Genomic DNA, 26,651 nt, shown 5'->3' on the forward strand with positions numbered 1-26,651 from the left:
CTTTGTTTTTCTCTTTGCTCAAAAGGAAAGGAAGTGTAAAAATGCAGTGTCTTACATTTGCTTGTATTTCATTGCCTAATCCTTTAGGAACCATTGATGAAATTAGATTCTTCTAATTCATTAACCTCATTAGTTAGACAATGGTTCAAGTGAAGTATTTTTGAGCTTAAAAGCAATCTTCACACCATTTTAACTGTTGCTTTAGAGTTTTTACTTGTGCCAAAAGAATAACTTTCAAAAAATATAATCGTTCAAAAGAAGTGGAAATCTAATAGTCCTTCTTTCACACATGTGAAGAGGGTAGCTGGAGATGCTGACCATAACACAATGCCGAATTATTTATCAGACATTAATAAATCACTGAATATTTCATCATCTTCCCAAATACATACAGAGATAATTCTGTGGAAATCTAGTAACCAAAAGACAAATAACTGGGTAAAACAGTGAAATTCTAACCTTTTGGGAAGACTTGGGTAGGGGCAGAGGCTGTGAATCTTAATGAAAGCTAAAGAAACGAGAAAGCAGCGGAGAATGATGAAAGAGCTAGAAAGCTGCAAGGAGGGCTTGGTTCTGAGCATGAGGTTTGCGTGACAGAAAGAAGCAGTCTAAAGATGTGAGGGGGAAGAGGTTTCCACAAGGAAAAAAATAACAAGTTGGAAGACATTGACATGGAAAAGCTTGTGGCATTTTGAGTGACACACACAACAAGGTGTCAGAATAGCTTTGATTTCATGAACACTGGTAGAATTAAAGAAGTGAAGGGTAAAGAAGCAGGCTGCTGCTACATATTCAGTTCCTGCTGTAGATTACTTTATGAGACTGGACTTCACTCTTACACAACCATAGTAGTCACTGGAAATTTTAGAGTGGAAGGATGTGTTTTCATTTACACTTTTGAGAGATCACTCCATGAAGAATGTGCAGTAGGGCTATAAGAGCGACATTGAATTAGGAAAGGATGTATAAAAAATGGTCAGGCATGGTATAGAATTTTGATATGAGTACAAATTACTGGTGTCTTGGAGTAGCATAAAATAGACTTGAGTCTCTATTATGATGTGCTCTTATCCTGTACAAACTAGGTAAATGTTAATACTGCTCATGTATATGAGAAAAGTTTAAAGAAGAGCAAACTGGTAAGACTCAGCCTATTTTCTCTTATTAAAACTGACTGCCACAGACCACATAATTTTAGAGAATATAGATTTGATCAATTTACAGATCTGGTGATTCAGTATTAATGGACTGTATCTAGACAGGGCCTTCTTGCTGCATCATTGCATGGCGGACAGCCTCACATGGTGAGACAGAGCATACCTGCTGGCTCAGATGTCTTTCCTTTCTTGCAAAGCCAGTCATGCAATCATGGCTACCCTAAGTACACAAACTCATTTAACTCTAATTATCTCCCTAAGGTTCATTTCCAAATACTATAAGCATAAGACTTTGGGAATGAAGTGTCCATATTCATTACTATGCACAAGATATTAACTTACAATGTGTATCTTGGTAGTACCTTCAAGCAAAATAGAGAATTTAAGAGAATTATCAGTGCTTCTGCTTTCATCCTGCTATGCTTATGGTAATATGAATACTTCTTAGTTACTGAATATACAAAGCACATTTCTAAATATTTTCATGATTCCACTTATTTAATCCTCCCACAAAACATTACTAAGTACTTCCTATTATTCTCCTCAATTTAGAGATAAGGAAACTAAAATGCCCAAGATTAATTAAGTCGCCCTTGTCCAGAGCTAATGGTTGAAAAAAGTCAAATAAAATCTGGGACCAGAAACATCCATACCACCAGAGAAGCCAAGCAGATAAGTCATACTAAGCAGAGTACAGAAGAGAAGTCTAGTAGATAATACATGAAATCAAAATCTTGAGGTCACATCATGAGATGGGCATCTAATAAGACAACAAAGAAAACTAATAAGGTTTAGTTGCAAAATAGGAAAGCTAAGACATCATATAAAGACAGAAATGTTCCAGGAAGAAGTGAACAACCATTCAAATATTAACAATGGGTGAAAAAACATCAAAATGAACTGACCGCTGGCTTCAGAAAATGGAGATTTGGTGACTTTGCTAAACCTCGTGTCAGTAGTAGAGCAAGGAGAAAAGTCCCATTGGGGTAGGTTAGGGAGACCCTAAGATCCAAGTACTTGGAAAATAACCATGGTGGCAACACTTGGCCAAGCAGTGATAGAGAACATTAGAAACACAGGGTGATTACTAGAGGAGGTCAGAGACACTCATGATTTAAAACACATTGAGGTACTTTAGGTTTAGTTGTAAATTGGCATGACCCAGTAAACAGGAAGGAAATCAATGACCAGAACATGTTACGCGTCAACAACAAACTGAAATACTGTGCGTGGGAGACATTTTGTTCCATGCACATGTTTGATGTGATATCATCATTAATGACACTGCCGCTTCAGTGTAAAAAGGAAAGTGGGCATTCTCTGGAACATTCTATAGTCTTTGGTGCTCTCCTCAAGCTTGTTGTGCAGCAAGGCTTCATCCGTCATTGACTCACTTGAGTAATTTGACAGTAGGCTGCTATTTTCTCTTCTCTGACTCCTTACTGTTTAGGATAACTTGGATGCTTTGTTTAATTTAACTTTGTTCAAAGCTTTGTTTCTCTATTTAACTTGAAAATTCTTTCAACTTGCTTCTTCAGTAGTTTTTAATGACCATTGAGCCTTGACAATGTACACTCATCGGCAAAGAACTGTGCTCCTGTGTAATATGGTGGCATTCTTCTGTCAGGTCACCTGCACCATTGGCCCAACAAAACCTCTTCTTAAGCACCAGAGGCTGAGGACCTCTACAGGGTTTGTCAGCCTACAGTTCCCCCCCTTGCACAACTTCAATCTTCCTTCAATTTTCACCCCCTCCCCCATACATATTTTCCACCTATTTGCATGGGTGCAATCGATTTCTTCCAGGCTTTGACCTTCTTCACAGCTGTCTTTCCAATCCTATTACCAAATCAGTCCTGCCATCTGTGCGCTCTCCTCTTCCCCCCATGCTGCCAAGAATTCCTGAGAAAATTGAATAACCATGCTGATTGACTCTGCTACAATCTTATGATTTCCTGTGTCAGCTGAACCCAGAGCTGCTCGGCAGAAGGGTTACTCATTCCTACCTGGCAGGTCTTGCCTTTCCACACATCAGCTGCTCCCAGCACACCATCCTTCAGTGCCCACCCACAGTCTCACTGCCTTCACTTTTCACATTGGAGTCCACCTTCTATTGAGAACTTTCAGGTCATCAGCTGTGAACCCTACCCTGTCCCTCCTCTGTGTCCCTGTATTTATCTGATTCTTTGCTCATTTGCACTTCACTGTTCACCGTGGGAGAATCTTGAAGGCTTTATCCCAGAGAACTTGCTGGCATTGTGTTTTACCTTTGCCAAGATTGAGCATCATTATATATTCCTTCCTTATGCTATCATTAGTCCTGGTAACAATACTAATGAATCTCTTTAAAATCCTATCCCAGATAAGCTACTATTTTCTCATACATCAATTTTCCGTTACTATTGTAATTGGGCTTTACTATAGATTCACATACATTCCTAACTGAATTCTGAATTAAGACAAGTTACTTAATATTCTCAGACACAGTTCCTGGTTCCTTCACATTTAAGCTGGAGACACCGAGTTCACTTTTTTTTTCTTTTCCAGACAGGGTTTCTCTGTATTAATACCTGTCCTGAAAACTAGCTCTTGTAAACGAGGTTGGCCTCCAACTCAGAGATCCTCCGGCCTCTGCCTCCTGAGTGCTGGGATTGAAGGCGTGCGCCACCACCGGTCAGCCTTAGTTCACTTTGCACTAAGACTTTGTATCCTGTCTTTTCATTTAAGGCACTGTGTGGCTTCCTTTGAGAACATTACATTTTATCTATGATTTTAGTCTCATAGATCTGTCATTCAATATAGCCTTTAAACAAAAAGTTGGCAATAAGAAAATTCAGAATTTTCTGTATAAAAGGCATAGTTATTACACAAATTGGTAAAATTAGATTACAGTCATTTAGGCAGTGGTGTTTGCAAGAGTTTGCTCCATATTTACTTGTGTGCCTTCTAAAGTGCAGCAAATCTTTCTCTTTCCTGGGAACTCACTTCAATGTCTTCTTGGTGGATTCAATTTCACATCTGTGTTGCTAGTTGTATGTAAAGGAAGGAACTCAGTTGAGATACTGGATCCCTAAATCTAGCTGTGGGATTTTTCCTGAATTGGTGAATGATATTCTTATTTCGTGATTGGTGGAGGAAAACCCAGCCCAGTGTGGGTGGAGCCATCTCTAGGTTCTATAAGAAAGCAGGCTGAGGGAGTTATGAGGAGTAAACCAGTAAAAACTGCTTCATGGTCTATGCATTACCTCCTGCCTCCAGGAACCTGCCTCTTTTTAATCTGAGTTCCTGTCCTGACTTCCTTCAGTGATGAACAGTGATATAGAAGTGTAAACCTTTCCTCCCCAACATGCCTTTAGTCATGGTGTTTCATTCCAGTAGTAATAACCCTAATTTAAAAAATGGCTCACAAAGATGACTTCACTTTAACATTTTAAGTTACAAATTTGATTTTGATTGCTTTAAATGTGTCATAACAGAAAGCCTTCAAACTCATGGAAACTCTACTGAATTACCACAGGGTCAAGGAAGAAATAAAGAAATTAAATACTTCCTACAATTTGATGAAAATGAATGTAGAAAATGCCCAAACTTATGGGGCACAATGAAAGTGTTACTAAGAGGAAAGTTCCTAGAACTAAGTGCCTTCATAAAGAATTTGGAGAGATCTCATACTAGTGACTAAATATTCCATCTGAGCTCTACAACAAAAAAAAAGCAGACATGCTTAAGAGGAGTAGACAGCATGAAATAATCAAACTCAGGGCTGAAATCAACAAGATAGAACCAAAGAGAACAATACAAAGAATCAATAAGAATCATTAAAACAGAGTTGTTTCTTCGAGTGAATCAGCAAAATAGATAAACCCTTATCCAGACTACTTAAAAGGCAGAGAAAAAATAATCCAAATCAACAAAATCAGAAACAAAAGGAGGGACATAACACCAAACTCTGAAGAAATGCAGATAATCATTAGGTCATATTTCAAAATCATGTACTCCACAAAACTGGAAAATCTAAAAGAAGTGGACAGATTTCTTGATAGATACCACCTACCAATATTAAATGAAGATCAAATAAACAATTTAAATAGAGTGATAACCTCTAAGGAAATAGAAGTAGTCATTAAAAAATCTCCAAATCAAAAAAAAAATATTCACAATACCTTTATTTGACATTTTAGTGCCTAGGGTTACAGATTTTGCTATACTGTTGATATTTTTATTGTTATTATTAATATATCCATTCTCACTAAAATGACTTCTTTCTTTTGGTCATTTTAAATTTTAAAATTTACTGATTTGACTTTTACATCATCATTTTGTGGTTTATTAAAATAAGTAGTCACCTTTTTCTATTTCTATTGTATTATTATTATTATTATGTTTTAATAGACAGGGTTTTTCTTTGTATCCATGGCTGGCTGTCCTGGAGCTCACTTTGTAGAGCAGGCTGGCCTCAAACTCAGAAAGACCCACCTGCCACTGTCTCCTGAGTGAAGTGCTGGGAGCCAAGGTGTGTGTCACCATGGAGCTCTTGTATCCTTGTATTCTCTCCCTCTCCTCTCATCTGTTGGTAAACACATATGAACCTGCAATTTTCTCTCCTAATCATTATGTCCTGCATTTCAAATTTCACTTTTTTATTAAAAGACTTGAACCTAAGATTTGAAGCAAATTTCAATTCCAGTGTTCTCTCCTTTCTTCCGCAATATCCATTTAGTTATAAAAATATCATATATCCATATGTTCATGCTCCTCTCAATCTATATCCAAGGTCAGTGTGAATGTGCATATCAATACATGCTCAGACTCCATCAGATTCTCTACTTCCCTGAAAAGAATCACTTTCTTCAGTGAACTTACTATGAACTACCTTCCACTCTGATGAGAACGATGTTCTTAAAATATTTATCCTATGATGGCCTGCTATAGAACTTACAGCTGAGTTCAAGTGCTTATAGAATAAAACCAAACTGCTGGCTTTGAAAGTCAAAATTCATAATTGAGTACATCTACTCTTTCCAGTTCACATGTAGTCTCACCTCGAACTGCATGTCTTATAGAGATTATATACCTCTTACTTAACAAATGATAAACATCTAGATTTTGCTCATGATTTCTCATTGAAATGAAATGACTTTTCTTTATAACTTAACTTGAGGACATTTTCTTTAAAGTTCAAGAAGCTTTTTTTTTCATATTATTAAACCTTTTGCCCAAGTGCCCTCGCTTTCTTTACTATCCCTTTCTCCCCAGCTCTCACTACACAACATCCTTTTTTTCCTAAAAATCCCTAAAAGAATCGGAAATATGTTTTTAACATCTATATTCCCAGATTCAAGCACAGTACTTGGGATACAATGGATATTATTTTAATGAGTAAGTATAGCCCTCTGAGCATCTTCAGAATATTTATAGCTAAATAAACATATATATGAAGCAATAATATGAAGAATCCGCATTGCAGATATATAAGTAAGTAGATATATTTTCATATATGGGTCTATTCCAAATAAGTCAGCTTCCTTATAGTTACTTATACTCTTTTGCTTGATATTTTATTCAAGTCAGCTCAAGAATTAAAGAACCAACATTGACAGGCCAATAGTCTTTTCTGTAGTAACAATGGAAGATATAGCTGTAACTCATAAATCAAGCACTAAAAAAACTTAAAGTACATGTGTTGGTATAATATCCCATCTTAATATTCATAAGAAAATTTGACTTGTAAGTCAAAGTTAAAAATAAAGTCTTCCAATCATTTTAATGAATAGACATTAAGTGCAATTGTCTCACATAGGCAAGAACAATACTGAAAATATAATGGTATTCTTTTGAAAATAATCAAAGAATCAAAGCTCCAAATAAATATACAGTATTTACCAGAAAATATGCTGAATATGACTTATATTTTCATTTATCATAAATTATATGATAAGCCATAAGTCAAATTAGAAACAGCATCTAAAGACTGTATGTATTTATCTCCAGCACCTCCTATAAAGTCCCTTGGTAAATATAGTAGGTACAACCTATGGACTTCATGAAATAAAAACAGCAAGACATTATAGGAAATCTTTCTTGGAAAATTTAACCAGTTATGTACCATGCATTAATCATTATTTAAAGACAAGTGGTTCTAAATTTTGAAATGTTAGACAACCCCTTGCTTACTATGGGATAGGTTGGAGCTGAATGTCTTTAGTTTGCAAGCTAAAGATCAGACAGAAAACACCCAGACAGAAAGAAAGGATTGAGTCCAGAAACACAGATTCTAATTGGAATTAAATGTGAACAGAGAGAGAGAGAGAGAGAGAGAACTACAAAAAGTAGCTATCCAGACTATGTCGTCCATACTCATACTTCAGATTTCCCTGTCACTAAGCTGTCTTTCCTGTCTTCCTACAAAGAAGATTTAAGAGCTACTATTCATTTTTTTTAAAGAAAGCAGCATTTCCTATAAAATGGAATACTGTGAAAAATATATCTAAGCATGGCATGGAAGCACTTTCCTTTAATCCAAACCCTCACAAGGCAAAGGCACATAGTTGGGGTACATTTTGAGTTCGAGACCAGTCAAAGCTGTGGGGTGAATTCAAGGCCAGCCTACCTGACAGAGAAAGACATTGTCTTAAAAAATGAGAAGCAAAGAAAGAAATCATATTATTTGATGCAGAAAGTTTTCATCCACAAATTTAATCATAAATTTTAAAAAAAGATTTAATAATATGCTATAGTATTAATATCAAAGAAATGGAGATCGGAAGATAACCAGAAAAATCAGTTTGTAAGCTACACAATAAGTCTAGATGATGTTAAAGAAGGAATACCATGGATTTTCTGCCTTCCTCACCCATGATCCCAACACAGCCATATGGGCATGGCTTCCTTGATATTACAGTTTAGCGCCATAGTCTCTTTGGTTCTTCTACATTAGAATGTTGGTGGGTTTACAATAAAATCATGTTTTTTTTTCTGCCTCCTATATGCCACATAGTTCTTCTGTACTGTTACAAGTAAAACTGAACTCTTTTAAAAGAATGGATCCATCTCTGTGTATTTTTGAACCATGGGTACACGTAGTTTTCTTGCTTTGCTGCTGATAACTATGGGCGCTCTTGTAGTAATATGATAAACCACCAGAGAACTACAGTACACTGGTGTCTACAAATGGCTCCAGGTTGCTCCATTACTTCTTATGCTACATAAAATGTGGCCACTGAAGTTGAGACTCTAGAAGAAAATATGTTCCAGCCAAGCATTTAAACAAAATTTCTTAAGGGATATTTGTGTCCTTCATCCACATTTCTTTCCCTGTTATGCCATTGTTTCCCCAACAATACAAGACTTCTACCCTTCTGTGTTTAGAGACCTGACATCAATTTCTCCATAAATCAAGTTGAATTACCTTAACATAGAATATAATGTCTTCACTCTTGAAACATACTTGTACTTCCAGCAGGAGTCTGACTATTCAGATTCTGTATTTATTACATCTAGGTAACATACATTTATTTTCCCACAACTGAATTTCTTCAAATAGTAGATGCTGAATATCACAGAAGAATGTTAGCAATGTTAGCTCATGTAGCCATTATCCAGCATTTAATACTTCCTGGGAATAGAATATGCAAAATAATATACTGTAGAAATTCAATAAATGTTTATTGGATGGCTGACATTATAGACTCTCTCGAGTATCCTAGAAAAACACAAAAATTCCTTTTATAGGATAAAATGGATTCAACCACTGTTTTGTGGGCACCTAACCAAAAAGAACTCAACAAGACTGACAATGGAGGAACAGTAAATGTTAATAATATGGGTAGTTACATTGTTAGGAAGTATGTTAATGAAATAAATGATGCATATACTTACACCCAAAAAAATATACATCAACAAAACTTAAAAGTCCTAGTGGATTATAAAACCACACAAATAAAGTTGCTTACAATTTAAGATTAACAGTTTGTTAAACTGGAGAATGTTTAATAAGAAATCACAGTGGTATGGTTTAGTCTAGTCTAGTTGAAAAGGGAAAAGAATTGCAGGATTAGATTAAAGTGTGGTTTAAAAATGATCTGGCATGGGGCCTGTGAAATAGCTCAGTGGTTAAAAGCACTTGCTGCATCAGTTTGATTGAGTTCAGCTCCCTCACTCCACTGACGTCATAGAGTTGTCCTCTAACCTCCACATGTACATAATTCATGATTAAACGCTCATACACAGCGTATTTGTGCAGGTGCGAACACACTAACAATAATAAAATTTGCAACTATTATTCGTTACATAGAGTTACCTGTCAGCAAACTCTGAAGTGAGAAATTACCCTTGGAAATCATGATAAAGACTAGAACATCGAGTTAAGGAAATATGAAAGTACTGATGTGAGAGAGATTAGACCCAGAGAAACAGGAGTTCAGACTTAGGTATTTGTGGTTTATTAGAAATGAACCAGCTCTAAATATTTCTGAAATGAATTGTTTCCTCCTTAAAAGATCTAGGAGATATAGGGCAGAGTTGATGAGCTTTGTTTTCATATCTGAATTGCTGAAAATAAATGTCCACGACATAAAAATTATTTTAATTAAGTTCTTCCAGTCTAATTCCAATTTCTTCCTCTTGATCAGACACATAAAATACCAGTACATAAAAATATTATGCTTTTTTGAACATACATATTCATATAATATACTAGGTTGCATAGTAACGAGGAGGTGCCTATTCAGTTATTACAGTAGTTCAGTTTAAAGGCACACTCAAAAGCAAGTAAATTGACTGCTGAGGGATACCCAAAACCATCCACATGGAATATAGTCAACCTAAATATCCACCTGCAGCAAATATTAACCAAACAAGTTAAAGGGAAAAATTGTAACAATATATTTAAAGATATTAAAAATTACCTATTCCCAATTCTCACAATTAAGCAAAATAGAATGGTAATTAGGATTCAATGGTTGGAGAAAGAATTTCCTGTTTAAAAGTGTGTCACATCCTGACCTGACATGCTGACACATGCCTTTAATCTTAGCACAGGAGATGCACATGATCACCCCGGTCTACATAGTGAAATCCGTTTTAAAGCACAAAAAATAGAAATGTTTCACTACCTAAAAGTATATATATATATATATATATATATATATATATATATATATATGCTAATATATATGTTAACATATATATGCTAATAAAACAAAGAAAGAACAAAGTGGAGATGAGGATATAAATTTACCTAATTATCCTCTTACATACTATTAAAAAAATAAATAATGAAAACTGTAAAACTGTTGCATATTTTCTTGCTATTTGTTTTAATGAATAGTTTCTAAACTCAGAAATCCTTGTGGAAGCGGCTCAGAGTAATGCATTGATCATCATTTTTATTATGTTCTCATTTACAAAAATTACCATGTTTTATAAACACATTTGTATGCTCCAAACAATTCTAAAACACCCCTTTGAAGCGATGCAAAACAGCAAGCTCATTTATTAAGGTTATAAAGTCTAAACCAACAAATGGTTCTAAAATCAGCTCTCAGTTCCTGAAACCAATGAAGGAAAAAACGTTGTTAAACACAGCACGTCCTGTTTCTCTGTTGCCGTGATGAACAGCATGGGGAAGAGCATGCTAGGGAAGGAAAGGTCTTACTTGATTTACACATCCACGTCTCAGCCCATCCTTGCTGCCAGGGTTTTGCCCTAACATTCTAGTTACAATCTATTATTGGAATCTCAGTCTAGCTTATAATTAAGGTAAGACCTTCGTTAAACATAAACCTGGCTAAGGTTACTCATGCCTATAATCCTAGTTTACAGAAGTCTGAGGCCAAAGGATTTCTGTGGTTTAAAGCCAGCCTCGGCTACAAACAGACTGTCTGACAAATAAAACAAAAATGGATGTGGGAAGGACATATGGGTGGGTGAGTGGGTGAGTGAGTAAGTGGTAGGTAGATGAATGCATGGATTGATAGATAGATGGACGGATGGATAGATGATAGATAGATAGATAGATAGATAGATAGATAGATAGATAGATAGATAGGCAGGCAGACAGATTGTTGAATGGACAGATAGACAGATGTGTTAACAGGCTTTTGTGTGTATAAGTGTGTGTGATTTATTTTTATTAAGACTTGTCTTTATATCAAATAGCACTTACAAGTACGTAATATATGACTAAAAACATGATGTATTACATTCAGACCTCATCAGAAACTTAACTCATTGGAAGTAGTTGATTGAACCTTATATCATTTGGCTGAGCCTTTCTTAAAGGCAGCTTTCGTTTACAGTTGATTAAGATGTGGCAGGTAGTTGTAGACACATCATATATGAATACATATAAATGTTATGAACCACATTTTTCATAATACGATGAGTGTATTATCATCTTCATTTAAACACAAGTGGAACGGAATGGTTTGGTTAAGGTTGCTGAAAGACTGATCTACAATCAATACACTAAACTCTTCCTAGTTCAATTTATAAATTATGTCCTTTTTTATTTTTGAAGCATTGAGACTGAATTTGTCACAGAACGAGTGGGCCAGTAGCTGGTTGTGGACCAGGACAACTCTAATCTCCTGATATTCTAGGTCAAACCTTTGGCAGGTACTGGATACTTGGCCTGTATGCTGCAGCTCTGGTTTTGTAGGTAAGGGATCAAACCCAGAACTGTAGTATGCTAACCGGACAATCTACCAGCTGAGCTACATCCCCAGAACCAATTATGTCTTTAAGTTATAGCTGTGCCTGATGACTTACGCTTGTAAACTAGCACTGGAGAGGCTGAGGCATAAGAATTATAATGAGTTCCAGGACAGCCTAGGTCACATAGTGAGTTCCAGGCTAGAGCTACAGAGTGAAACCCTGTCTCACAAAAGACCACACACACACACACACACACACACACACACACACACACACACACACACACTTATTTTTCTGTATATAATTATAATATGAAACTCATTCAAACTGGGGAGACAGGAAATCTTCACTAGCTTCAATAGTTCTATGAACCATAATTTTTCAAGAACATTCAAGCAAACTGTGAAAACCGAAATCAAATATTTTTCCCCAGACAATGAGGCAAGGTCTTAGTGACTTCAGTTCAAAAATGATCTGAGAAATATCACAAGTATTTGTTTTCAATAAATTTCATATATATTTGTGTACAAATGTACATATACATATATATATATGTGTGTGTGTGTGTGTGTGTGTGTGTGTGTGTGTGTGTGTATCTTTGTGTTTGTCCCAGCCCAAATATTTCCTGAACAAATTTCATATCATCAGTCAAATATATTTGTATTCTCAAAATAGAAACTTTGGTTGACTGTATGCCATCAATTAATAATCCATAATATTTCTATTTCAATAATTATTATGACCTCTGATAATTCCTACTAAACAAATGTTGGATCATGTGAGTGTATGGGTCAAATATATATGGGTCAAAGCAATAGATAAGGGAAAAATGAGAAGAACCTTAAGTTCTTCTTATTAAAGGCCCTGGTAGGTTTTGCCAACAACAATGGTAGCCTCCTACAAATACATAGTTCCCGGGAAAAAATTTCAATACATAATAGTGAAATATTTTCTTTTCTTTCATGGATTTGATCATGAGAAGTGTAACTCTTCAATAATATTTGCTGCATTTTAGTGCTCACAAGGAAAACCACCAAGGTCACTGTCCGCTGTGAAAAGCCAGAGCCACTCTTCTGGCATATGACCATGAGGATTGGCAGATACATCCATTCAGTGTAATGGAGACAAATGCACACCATCTGAACACACCCTCAAAGGGGAGAAAAGAGAGGATGAGAGACCCTTTCATGTCACACACAGGGTAAATTATTTCTAAATCACATTCTTCCCTCAAGCCTGTCCAAAGGCAGAGCTGTTAGACTTTCCAGAGTGCCGCCCTTTGTAAATCATTTCAATGACTCTTAATAGAATCCGGTGAATCACATTATATATTCAAAAATCTGATTATCTTCATACCTGTCTTTCATGTTTGCTCTCAAAACAGCAAAAGTCATATCTTTTTATCTAAGAGAATCCTTCAGGCATTGGTTTGTGGTCACTTAGAATTTAAAATGGGGTTCATTTGACTACAGCTCAGAGAGTTATTCACACCCTTTCATTCCTGCATGCGCATGTCACATTGTGAAAGGGGCTTCTTTACAATATCGGGTCTGGGTCCAAGGAAAAAGTGGTGGGCATTCTCGGATTTTAAAAAGAATTATTTTTTAATTCTGGTGACATCATGACATATTCATCAACACCTTGAAGTGTAATTTTTTTGTTGTTGTTCATTGTCTTCATTAAACCTCTTGAGGGTTCAATGGCTTAGGTCACAACATGAAACATCATGTTAATTAGGCTGCTAATTAAATAGGAGAAATATATTGTACAAAATAGATTGCTGTATTACTTTGTTTTAACTTTTGTGTCGTTTCAACTTGGTAACTACTAATTTGAAATCCTCTAATCACGATCTTTAGCCCAAATGTTAATCTCAGAGAGGAGCAACCTATGATTACAGAGCCCAACTGCAAGATATAGACTGCATTTTCCTTTACATTAAAACTGTGCTTCTAGAAGACAAGAAAGACCCTGTGTTGGTACATTTCTTGGTATTCATTTGAATACAGTCTCTCTATATGGAGGACTAATTGGAAGTTCTCCTTATAAACAATTGTAACAACTTCTCAGGGTGAAAAGTAAGATATTTCTGTAAGTTTTCAGCAAAAGATTTTTGTTAAAGGGTCCATGTTATTCACTGGATTTATTTCCTTAATATTTTAAATGTTCTTCTTGCACACATTTGTTTCCATAACATGACTATCACAGTCAACTTTCAGTTCAAAAAGTCATAAGTTTTATTTACTATTAAGACACCAGAAAGTTCATGTATCCTAACTCTGCCCATTTGAAATGCTTTATCAGGAGGAATTCAGTTTCTGATGTTTCCAGCATACACGTTCCAAATGTCTGTCTATCATGAGTGTGACACGCATGGGAGAAAAAAGCCTGTACTGACTTCCCTTTAACAGCTAGACACACAGGAAAGAAGATAGATCAGAGGCCTGGAACCCACTTAGATCCCACAAGGGCAGACTTTTCACCAACACAGTTGGGCAGCAGCAATTAGAAAATCGGCTGAACTGTAGTTGCAAGAGCACTTGGGTCGGTCTCAAAATGGGAAATGGATTTTAACCCTTAACATCTGAGGACAGAAGTAATAGGTGATTCCTTTAAATCACAGTAATGAAAATTCCCCATTAAAAATCCACAGAAAACAACTTAGGATCTGTTGCTAAGCTGCTGTGGATGTCCATAAAACACACAGGGTCCAGCACTATCACTGAAACAGCAAAAATTTCTCAAGCTTGCAGTCTAATAAAATTCCTGAGTTGGCCTTGTTTCTTTTCAAACACTCCACTCCTGAACGGCGACATGAACTCAAAATAGCATCTTCTCCTGTTTTCACAAGTGATGTGATGTGCTTCAAGACTACTACAGCACCATGGCTGAGGTCAGCATTTCCAGGTAGAGCTACTAATCATCTTATGCTATTGAAGAAGGGGTTTTAAATAGGTGAACATGAAGTTTGTGGCATTTGTTTTATGCTCTCCAGAGCTCAAGTAATCATGGAGCTTCAATTCCAATTCAATGGCACAGGCATGTATTTTGTTTCTATTTTGTGTGTTCAAACCTTGTCATCTAATAAATGCAGGACATTTGGTCTTTAATACCTTTCAAAATAATTTTTTTAATAAAATAGATATTTCTTGGACATTTTCAAAAATAACACAAATAACACACTTGTTTAGTGGTGGTGTAAACCACTGTACCGTTAGTTTTTATTATACTTTGTAAATAATTTATCATTTTATGATAGTGATATCAGTAGGAAAGTCTATGCCCTTGTGCCTGCAGGTAAGAGGGTCTTCAAACATTCTTTTTGAAAACGTTCATCTTTGGCTTAGACAAAGTCTTGATCCCTGCTTCCCCATTTCACTCTAACTTGTCTGTGCTTGCAAAAACCATAGCTCACAGAGCTCAAGGTCAGTACACCGGAAACTGATAAATTTCCCTGGAAACCCTTAATCTGCCTGGCCCTGCTGAGTTGCTCTAGGAGTTTTCATCTGCCTTTTTGAGAATGATATTAGCTCTTTCTTGACTCACACACACCTGCCACCCCCACTCTAACACATTCCAACATCAATTATAAAAGCACTGATAAGAAAATGAATGATTGAAAACCTTGAATTAGTTCATAGTATGGCACATGTGTGTGTGTGCGTGGCCTACAGTAATCATCGTTAATTTATGACCCAGTATTATTAACTTTGTAATGTTGTTTATGAGAAAATGGAAGGAGGGGGGTGGATTTGTGCAAATAGTCAGTTGGGAAGCAATGTTTCGAACCGAGGCTCTCTGACTTCAGAGCACTGACCTCTGAGCCACTGTTTGTGCAGCACTGCAAGTGCCGGCACAGATACCCCATTGCCCTGTGAACTCTACTTCCTTAAGGAATACAGTTATCATTTTCTCCAGTCCTCCCAGATTCTGAAAGCAAAATCTGCATTTTAAAATGTTTCAATGTAAAGCTACATATTTATAGTAACATATGTTTAGCCCACAAAGCAAGTAAATTGGAAAAGAATTTCCCTTCTTTCCTGTCTACAGTATTTAAAGCAGATCATTTACATCGGAGTCTATCTTTAACAAATATTTCTGTATGCTAGAACCTCAGAATTCTGTTTAAGTCAAAGTCAGGCAGCTTGACTCCATCTCATCCTGATAGATCTGTGATCTAAGGAACCAAAAATTCATCTCTACACCCCAACACAACTCAACAAACTCATATCGTTGTTTTACAGTATGTGGGGGCCTTAAAGCCTTGAGACCCACATTGTGACCCATTAAGTCAGAGTAGAAATACAGCCCAGCTCTATCTCCTGCTAGTGTGTTACCTCTACTTGGCAAGTAAAACTGTCTTATTTTCCCAGCCCTATGATAGGTATAATGACAATACTAGTATCTTCATTATGAGGTTGGTAAAAATAAACAGAGTAATTAATACATCACCAGGATGGAGGTGACTTTTAGTAACTTTTGTTTCAAAAGTGATCTGAAAAATACTAATATCCATTCAGTTGTCAATGAATTTTTTTATCAACACATGGCTGTAAACTAAACAGCATCAAATTCTTTAAAGAAAAATAAAAGCTAAGATGAAAAGCCAGCATTATAATCCTTAATTTAATGTTTTTTTAATTTTACTTTAGTGAAATTTTTATTCATGTGAAAATCTGATCTACATGCAGCTTTTGAGATGATTCTCATTCCCAGCTGCCCCGGCATTTACACAACACTCTTCAATGAGCAAAAGAGAGCAAAGAGAAGAAGCTCTAAAATTCTTAGAAAGTGACATAGGAGATGCTCAGAAGCTGGAGGCAGAGAGGGCATCTGCAACGCCCTCCCCCCCCCCCCAACTGCTAATCTTGTGAAATGAACTAATGTGATAGGTTAAATTTTATTGTCTATATGAATTGTACAAATAATTGATTTGAAATTAAACTAAATTGGAAAAAAAGGTGTACAATTGGCTAATTCTCTGCAAAAGAGAGAAGCTGTGAGCCCTGCCACCTTTATGATTGTGAAACAGTACTGCTTTACAAGTCAGCGCACAGTAATGAAAAAAAAAACATGACATCTATACTAGCTCTGTTTTCATTTTCTTTCCTACGGTTTCCTGGAACTTCAATGGTTGGGTGGTAGCAGGAAAGTAAAAGGAAAGGACTGTTTTCTGTGTAAGGTGCTTTGCAACTAAACATTAATCTTGAAGTTTTAACAGTCACAAGACTCCTCGGTCTGTGGTTGCTTCCTCTAAGCAAAGAATTACCATTAGATGAAAGAGCCCACAGCAATAAACATCAGGGGCTAGCTAGTGTCTGCCTCTCCTCTGAACTCAACCAGCCTGATCCAAGTCCAGAAATGCCTTTGAAGTCATGGAGACCTTTATGTGCAGATCAATCCTTAGGGGGTAAAGAGCAAGAAAAACTGGTTCTCTCTCTCTTATATTCTGCCAGTGCCTGCATTCAACTCTAGGCAGAACAAAATGGCTTTCTCTGTTGTAAAGGAAATGATTTTGTACTTGGGTGTTACTTGCCTCAGTTGAATTAGAGGGAATCTATTGATCCCAGAAAATAATTATTTAATGCAATAGCATGTTTCCTTTTGATTAAATCAAGAACTCAGCAGCAACAACTGTAAATTTATTACCTTGGTCTTAAAGTGGGGGGGGGGTGTATTCTTGGTCATAAAGTGGAAGACTACATATGAATCTCTTTATACCAAAGATCATTCTTTATTAGTAATGGTGTCAGTAGGAAGTATCAGTTTATAAAACCTGTAAGTTATAAAATTATAGAAATTAAAGTTAAAATTAATTTATTGATGGTATCAGTCAACAGCCTATTTGAATTTGAATGTCAAAGCAGAGTTTCTCAGATTTGGCAGAATCACTAGCAAAATAAAACATAGATTTTCAAATTTTCAGGGCAGTTTCCTTATACTGCATAGATTGATGGATTACATGAAACCCAGTCCCAACAGACACATGTATGAAACAACTAATGTTCAAAGAACGTAGCAGACAAGAGGGTATAAAGATTGTAAGATCTATAAGACCAGAAAGTTTGCTATGAGACTATCTCCTAGAAATGACTTCATAAACAAGACCTAAACAATGTCCATATCAATAGACACCTTATGATAGAAGGGGCAGAACCTCATGGAATCCTACCACGAGACAAAGAAGTATAGACAACTAATGACTGCTAAGAAAGGGACAACTAGCTTCCCTCAAGGACACATGCCTTCATTGGTTATACAGTACAAAGATTCAGTCCTGAGAAGACACACACAAATAAGAAAAACAGGCTAAACAGGATGTTTTTATGCATTTGTATATCTATATTTACAAGTAACAAGGATAATCAAAGAAAAGAAAAAAAGGCTATCAATTAGTAAAGGGAGACACAGGGGTGAGGAAAACATGGGAGGAATGCTGTGGAGGTTACAAGGGACATGCTGAAGGGACAAAGTGAGGGAGGATATAATGTCATTATACTCTAATTAAAAATATAAAACATCTTAAATCTTCAGGGTCTAAGCTCTTTACTCTCCTCTAAAGACCAATAAACTGAACATGTTGTATGTATCAATGTGCTTTTCAGGACTATTGACATAAGAATCGTAGGCATCTCATTAAGTAGTTTTCATTTATTGTATTGGTCACAAAAATATTGAGTACAATAGAATCATACAGTTTGGTTTATAGTTTATTATAATAGCATAAATAAAGACAACCCCCCGTAACATTATAGATAAGAGAATCAGTTGCAATTGATTGTCACATAGAAAGAAGAGGTAAAAATTCAACTATAAAATTAATCAGCAATATAAGGAGAAATGAATAAAAATACTAAAGGACAGTAGTTTCAAAATTTTTATGGCACATGGTGACTACAAAACATATGTTCATTTGTTTCAAATATATATTACTTGATTTATGTTAACATAAATTATTTGTTACATATTTTAGGTTGAACAAATGGAAAAGATAAATGCGCATAACCTACTGACAGAATAAAAAACTATAATTGAGAAACAAAAATTTCTGTACTCCCTGCTATATTAGCATCCATGATTCATTCGCGTCCTGTCATGGAAGGAAACAGCCTGAAGGAGTATGAAATGCATTTCCAACTGTCTGCACACTAATTTCACATGAGCTCTACTCATTATTATCAGACATCAGTACCATCTTAGTATAAATGGCTCAATCACATCAAATATCATATTTAATTGGAGAAATTCTGCAGTAGTCATCCTATTTTAGAAACACTTGCTTTGTGAATAATAATCGTTAGTAGTAGCAGATGAAAACGCTTAGGACAGTTGATGCTACCTCTTGTCATTCTAGGTCACAGGCCAAAGTGGAAATGTACCTGCTTAAATTTTATCTCCTTCCACACACACAAATCTACATTCAGGATGCTAAGATAATTAGGCTGTAGATTTATACAGTGTCTTCCAGTGATGAAGTAACAATAATGCAAAAGAGCTTCTTGCATGCAGTTCATCCTTGTACGTTTTTATATTAAAAGGCTCTCCTCTACACACATGAATGACTAGGACTACAAGTTTAAAAGGCCAGTTTCTGGGATATTGACATAATGGTCCTGTATTCCTTGAACACTTATGTGGCTAATCATCCTAAACTCATTGGGAAATTGTGGGAAAAAAATAATATGGTATGATCTGTCATCTGTTTCCACAACCTCATAAATCTTGTTCAGTGGGTACCAGAGTGACCTAAATTGCATTTTCTCTCAAATCCCCAGTTCCTCACTTTCCCTGATTGACAATGGTACTTGTTCTTCATCATCATTAAATAGCCTTATTAAACAGCATTACATTGTCTAAGTTTTAGAATTAAGTCCTGAGGTATACACTTCCACTTCTTTGTTGATCTAGCACAGGCCCTGATGATTTCTACATAATGCATCCAAGGAGTTCAAGCAAGGCAAATGAAACATCTTTTAGTAGTCTCCACATTACGAAGGTGAAACAGGAGGAGATGGATATGGCCACTCTTGAGCCCATTCAACTGCAAGTGAAGAAGACTTCCTGATCTTCTTTTCACACTCCTGAGTTTGACGACATCTGAGTCTCTCCACCATGTGATTGAAAAGATTGCAAAACCTCTCTCACATCCCTGCTTAAGTCCATATTCAGACCTTTATTTGTTTTCAGTCATGTTTGCAAAGTACAGTTTGATTTCTTTTAGCAGATTGTGTGTGTGTGTGTGTGTGTGTGTGTGTGTGTGTGTGTGTGTGTTCTTCAAAATCAGGACTTCACTTTAAATGAGCTGGTGATCTTGCCCCTTGGGAATCAATTTCTTTCTACAATTTCCAAGTCTATTAGTATCCAACATATTGAGTTGGAACTTAACATGTATTTCACTTACGAGCACATACATTGATTTTACACGATTCCTCAATGTGGCCAGGTGGGTTCGTGGTCTGCACTGTATCCACCTATAAAAAATACAAACATATATGTCTGCTTTACAGGGATGTGAGTAGGATTTTGCCAGCCTAGCTGCAAAGCTTGAACTGCACGTCTCAGCTAATGGTATTCTTTCCTTCTTAAAGATGTGCTTGCATTGGCCACGGCCTTTTTCAGAAGTCACAGAGACATAGCAGTTCTCACTACAATTAACAACCCTGGGGGCACCTAAATCAATAGAGCTGGCGAGTCCCAAGGATGCTATCCCTGACAAGAAGTGTTTGATTGGTATAAGAATCATTGAGTTAATTGTGTTTCAGGGTTCAGGCCTTTCAAGGCTATGAAATGTCAACGGGAGGGAAGATGGAGAGTGCAGAGTCTGTATTCTGTAATCGGAATAGAGTGATATGGCAATTATGCTGCAGATGCTTTTAACTTACACATCCATGAAGTGTCAGGGATGGGAGCTAGATCTAAACGTTCACACCCTCCAAGTAGCTTTGGTCTCCAAATGAAATCATGAGAAAGCTCACTCTCTCCCCATAGAAGCCTAGCAATTTACATGCGATGCAAACATGGACTGCTGATCTCTGGCAAACACGAATGACTCTCTGCTTCAAAGTCATGACTGCTGTCAAGCTGTGCTCCCTGCCTTTGGATCTAATTTGTAGAAGTAGAAGTGGCGATGCATACGCCTTCAAAATATTTTGGAGATAATGTAAGCTTTAAATGGTGTTAAGTATTATTCTGAACTTGAGACCAATCAATGGACTATTTTTTTTTTGCTTTCTATGCAAGAAATAACACAAAGCATTTTTTGTTTGATGTTACAAATGATGACAGTAAAATCCTTAGTAAGCCTAAAAATTGCAAAAAGGATCATGTCATTTTCAGCACGTAAACCGATGAATGAAGTTCATGACTCAAAGTGCTTAAGAATCAGGATAAAGAGACAAAAATCTTCAATTTAAATTCCAAGGTCACAACATACCTGCATGCAAACACAAACCAGAAAGAAATAGCTGTTGTTTTCCCCTGAATGCTTACTGACTTATTTATAAAAGTGGATAGTATAATAAAATGACTAATTTGAAAGTTAATTATTTGAGAGGAAGGCTTAACTCTGAGAAATGCTCTTAGTAGTGAGTTATCCTTTTTAGCCATATACGTGAAAGCAGCTTTAAAAATGTCATAATTGCTTATTAAATATTATCTATTATGAAAATTACTTTTCTCTAGTAACTCTAAAAGTTAATAAATTTTTAGGCTTTGATCTATTGCATAATCATGTCACAAGTAAATATGATCTGAATCATAAAATTACATCGGATATACGATATCTCGTTTCACAGGATTCCTATCAGTATACGTTTAATTCAGGCTTTTTTACTCAAGATAGTTGGAATATTTCATTTTATATTCTATATTCAAATTAACTTGCACCCATCACATCAGCATAAAGCATGAAAAACATCCCATATCTGTGTCCTCCACATATGTGACATGCATACATAGTGCTTATGACACATTTAACCGTTTTGCAGTTATTCATTTAATTTTTCTATCATATTCAAGTCTACATTGTCATCCATGAGGGTAGACTTCATGTTCACTCTATGTGTTCTTTTCCTGAATCTGCACATGATTGGTAGGTAATAAATTGTGTTAATGAACGAATGCATTTTTGGGAATTGATAATTAAGCAAATCAAATTATCTGTTATTCCCTGATACCATGCATGCAATTTTGAAATTTTAAAATTGTGTGGACATCCTGGCTTTAAATTATTTGTTGTATAAAATTTGATCTTAGAACACAGCTCTTCTGAATGGTAGCAAATGATATATACTTTGCCAGTACATCATTGTCTCCATTTTTTATATTTAAGTTTAGTCTGAAAATACAAAAATATCATTAAGCTTCTTTTTCTCTTTTCCATGTGAAAGTAATTTATTTTATCTAAAGGTATGATCTATGCAAAGTTTTCTGCAAAGCTTTTAAGAAATGAATGAATAAATGAAACATTTAAAAAATAAAAATCCGAAGAGTCAAAATGTTTAATGTTTTATTTTTAAAGCTGACTTATAGTTTCAACTTATAATCATATCCAGGAATATAAGACATTTAAATAATATATGCACCATCCTGTCATGTAAGATAATGAAATCCCCTTATTAAAATGTTACTCAGAACTGTTCCACTATTTAACTAGCTGTGAGGAGCTGCTTGTGGTTTTAGATTGAGATGCACGGAAAAGCACAACTGTATACTATTATTCACCTTTCACTAGAGTCAGGAAAACCAGGTTCTTACTTCGTGTTTCCAAATTACTGTTTTGAAGCAAAAAAAAAAAAAAGTATATCAAATTTCAAATCATTCATTGAGCCCACAGAGAATCATTTAGGAAACACAATTCTGAAAACTGTGTTGGGGCGGATCGGAATAGAAATGTATGTTTCCAGGATGTGTTTGCTTTGATTTGAAACACCTAATTAGAATGGCCCTGGAAGTAATTTTCAGATCACCCCTACTAAGGAGATAGGCGTCAATAAATCAGACCCGACCAATCTTTCAGTCAGGTCCAATTCAGGTGAAGTTGTAGATTCATGGTCTGTGTCTTCACCTTCCAACCTCACACCTCAATTCATTTCTATCACCCAGGCAACAAGTCACACACACACACACACACCCTTTTCTATGAGACTATCACTACATCACAAACCTTTCATTCCCTAACTAAAAGACCAATTAACTAATCAAGGAATGTAATTTACAGAAGTTATTGCAAAGTAGTTGAGTTCCACAACTGACTTTCTCCCTTTTCTTGTGCTCCCAGGACAATAGCGACAAGTGCCAGGAGAGGGAAACTGAAGTACTCGGAGACTAGCAAGAGGACGCAGATCTAGGTATAAGAAAATGCAGAACTCCACACATAGTAATATATATATACATGTATATGTATGTATACACATATATATGTATGTATATATACTTTGTGAAAGAATATGTATGTATTTTTCTACTTATTTTCATTAGGTATGCCTCAATTCTAATCATGTGCCTATGTAATTGGAGAAGATTAAGTGCACGTGTCTGTTGAATGTGCTTGCATATAATTGGCAACATGTAAAATAACTCTTATGAATATGCATTATTTTTCCTTGAGTGATGTTCAAATCGAGGAAAAAATGAGAGGCATCTCATAAAAGGCAGACTGTATTCCAAAACACAAAGAATATGTTCATTCTAAGTTCTGCAATCTAGAAACTGACGTTGTTACTAATATTTGAGAACATGACTGACCAATAAGGAATTCAATTTCCAGCATAGTAAAGCAGAAGCACAGCCCCTTAAAACAGGAAGTTTATTATATGTTTGAATATTAAAACCTACTTTAATTGGAAAAGAAGAAATACACTAAACATAGGATTTAGATAGTTGAAGGACAATAAAAAGGTAATTCTCGGTAGTAATTTGATCTTGTCTTATGATCTATATAAATAATTACAAAAACTGTCAACAGTGATGGTGATTAGGGACTGTGGCACCATGAAGAACGGATGGAGTTGGCATCTAGGACCCCAACACAAGGCACACTAAGGACAGTTGAGCAAAAGAAGCAGCAGAGGGTCCCTCACCATCCTTTAACTTTTCTCCCTGAAATAGGTCATCTGTTACCTCTTGAAAGACTTGTGGAGCTGAAGTGTGTATACCTGTAGGAAAAGAATTTCATCATCTATGGCAACACAGGGCCACTCGTGCATCTACACAAACCAGCCATGCTATGTTCCTATCTGTGCATAACCGTTGCTTCAGACGCCCTGTTCCAACATGTTTCACAATGGTTCTCCACTTGTGAAATCTAACCATAAAAATGTCTCCCTGTTTCTTTGACTTATTTCCTTATGAAAGATCCTGTATCATGTAACGTATATATCATATATTCTTTTATGAACCTCCAAAAATATGAAGAAAAACATTTTTCTTCACAAAAATGTTTATTAAAATATCATTTAATCTTACAAAGCCTTTCTGAAGCAGCAATCTGAACTCTGATCACTTCACGTTGAAGAAAGTGGAGCCAAGAGACAGATATATTCTTATATAAAATTGTATACGGATAAACTCGGGAACCTAATCCAGGATTTGGAACTCCTAGTCAAATGCATTTTCACTACACTGTTTGCACATAAATTACTGTTTAATTCTGATTTTTAAAAGAATAGACAAGTGTGTTACAATCATAAATGCCTCCATTGTGGCATGGTTTAATAAATAATAAGCAAAAATTTATACTTCCTAAACTATTATAAAAGAATATGTTATGCTGACTTCCCGAAGTGTATGTGTTTATCATACTAATCATTATTAGCTCATTTACATGTGTGAGGCATGTGCACACATATACACACAAAGTCACATTTGTCTGTATTGTTTTGACATTGCTAAGGAACAAAAGTCTTTTTTTTTTTTTTACTATTAGTTACTGAATCAACCAAAAAAGGAAATGCCATAGTAATATATACCCATTCCCCACCTGAAATTGCTTGCTCTTGCTTTCAGAGTGTGAATGACTTGGAGCCTAATAAAAGAATTCCTTGGGTTGGAGAGTCAAGCAATCAATATTGATTGACTTGGCTTCATATTAGAATTATAGAATTTCAGTGTCAGCAACAATGCCTAAGTCTATAAAGTCCAGTCTGGTACGCACATAGAAAGAAATAGATAGCATCCCAAGAGGCCAGCCCAGTTCAGAGGGAACTTCTTTTCAAAAAAAAAATCTTTTAAAGAAAGCCACAGAAACATAAATATGAATGCTTTTGCAACCAAGGAGAGACGAAGATGAAAACCAAGTAGATGAGCTTCTGAGAGACCCAAACCATCAGAAAAGGATTGGCGAGGGCAGTGGGAAACGAGCTTGTGGAATGACTAACCTTAAACTTGACTCAGCTAGGAGCCCAAGGACAGGGAAAGAACTGCCTTGGAGAAAAGCAATTGGTAAGGAAGATAAGAGATGAAGTCACAGGCAGTGAGAAACTAAAGCCTAGCCTCCTGAACATCATATATAGACAACATGTCAAGAACTCTAGAGATAAAACATACAGTTAAACTACTTGCTAAGGAAAAGCAAAGTGATGCAAAATTTGTTTCTGTTTTACTATAATATTCAAGTATTTCCCATTTAGTTCCTTTTCTTTGAATTATAAATTTTAATAACTATTTCAAAGAAAAAATGTTGTGAATCCCAAAGTGATAGAGATTAATTCCACTACTGCTAAGCACGATATAACTAAAAAATGATAGGAGGGGTCACAGCTTTACAGTTTCATTTGCACGGGATTAAATTTTAATAGGAATGTATTCAAAAGCTCATGGTGTTCTTGAAGCTCCTGGTAAAAAGTAAAATGATACCAGCTTATACTATCACCATTATCCTCTTCAGACCAACAGTTTTGGTAACCCTTGGACACAACAGCAGCGCAAGCTAATCTTTGTGTGCCAAAGCAACAATAACTCAAAAAAAAAAAAAGGAAGAGACACTCGTGAGAAGATGGCAAGAGGAAGCTCTGCTGTCCTCAAATGCCACTGGAACTAGACTGTCTGGAAAAAATGGTGAGATGCTTGGGGAGTCCTAGTCAACCACGAGTCTGACCCAGTAACAAGAAAACAAAGGAAACACAAGATAACACTGTAGCTTGAAAGCGTTGTATTTTCAGAAGAAAACCAAAGCTAACCAGCCAGCTTTGAGCTTACAGAAAATGTTGGCTCAAAATGTAAAATTTTGCACACCGGTTATGTGGTCTGTTTAGTGGGTAAAAATTGAGTATGATTCTATTTTAATTTGGCTTGTGGTTCACCAGTCTCAAAAATCTATGCCTTATTGCAGTTAAAATTACAAGACTCTTCAATAAATACTTTCCTATGTAATAAGACCTTGATTTAATATATACATATCAATACATGCATGGATTTAAATAGTACTTTCAGTATACGGAGATATACTATAGCAATAAGAAAGATATAGAAGAAATGTAATCTCAAAGATAAAAAGGCTGTTTTTCTTTTACTAGATGACACATTTTACCAGTGACAATTATTGAAGTCCAGAGAGGTGCCAAAGTCAACTCAATAAAACATTAAAGATTTAGGACTAAAATTAAATGCCTTCAGAGTTTGGGAGATTCATTAGTGGTAATGGTTCCTGCTGCCCAATCCTGAGAACCAGAGTTCAAATCCCCAAATGTATGTGAAAAGCTGGGCAATGCCTGTAGCTGTGTTTACAGCCCAGCAAGGTGGTATAGTGGGGAGAGAGACCAGAGGATCACTATTGGCCATCACGACCTCCATTCAGGTTCCATGTGAAACCCTATATCAAGGAACTATGGCAAAAAGTGA

At 35.9% G+C, this 26,651-nt stretch overlaps 1 protein-coding gene across 7 annotated transcripts in view; it reads right to left on the reverse strand.

The window, feature by feature from the left end:
- The window catches only part of Pcdh7 (protocadherin 7), a 402,204-nt gene that overhangs the window by 314,316 nt on the left and 61,237 nt on the right, over positions 1-26,651 (reverse strand). Inside the window, exon 2 of one of the 7 annotated variants that reach the window (XM_075943502.1) lies at positions 18,482-20,284. The exons of the other annotated variants lie outside the window; for them this stretch is intronic. Coding sequence (XP_075799617.1) covers positions 20,207-20,284 — 78 coding nt within the window. The 3' untranslated portion in view covers positions 18,482-20,206. Of the gene's footprint in view, positions 1-18,481; positions 20,285-26,651 lie in introns of those variants that run through there. 7 annotated transcript variants of the gene reach the window in all.

Source organism: Microtus pennsylvanicus, chromosome 12, assembly GCF_037038515.1.
Source record: "Microtus pennsylvanicus isolate mMicPen1 chromosome 12, mMicPen1.hap1, whole genome shotgun sequence".
In the NCBI taxonomy this organism is placed as follows: domain Eukaryota; kingdom Metazoa; phylum Chordata; class Mammalia; order Rodentia; family Cricetidae; genus Microtus; species Microtus pennsylvanicus.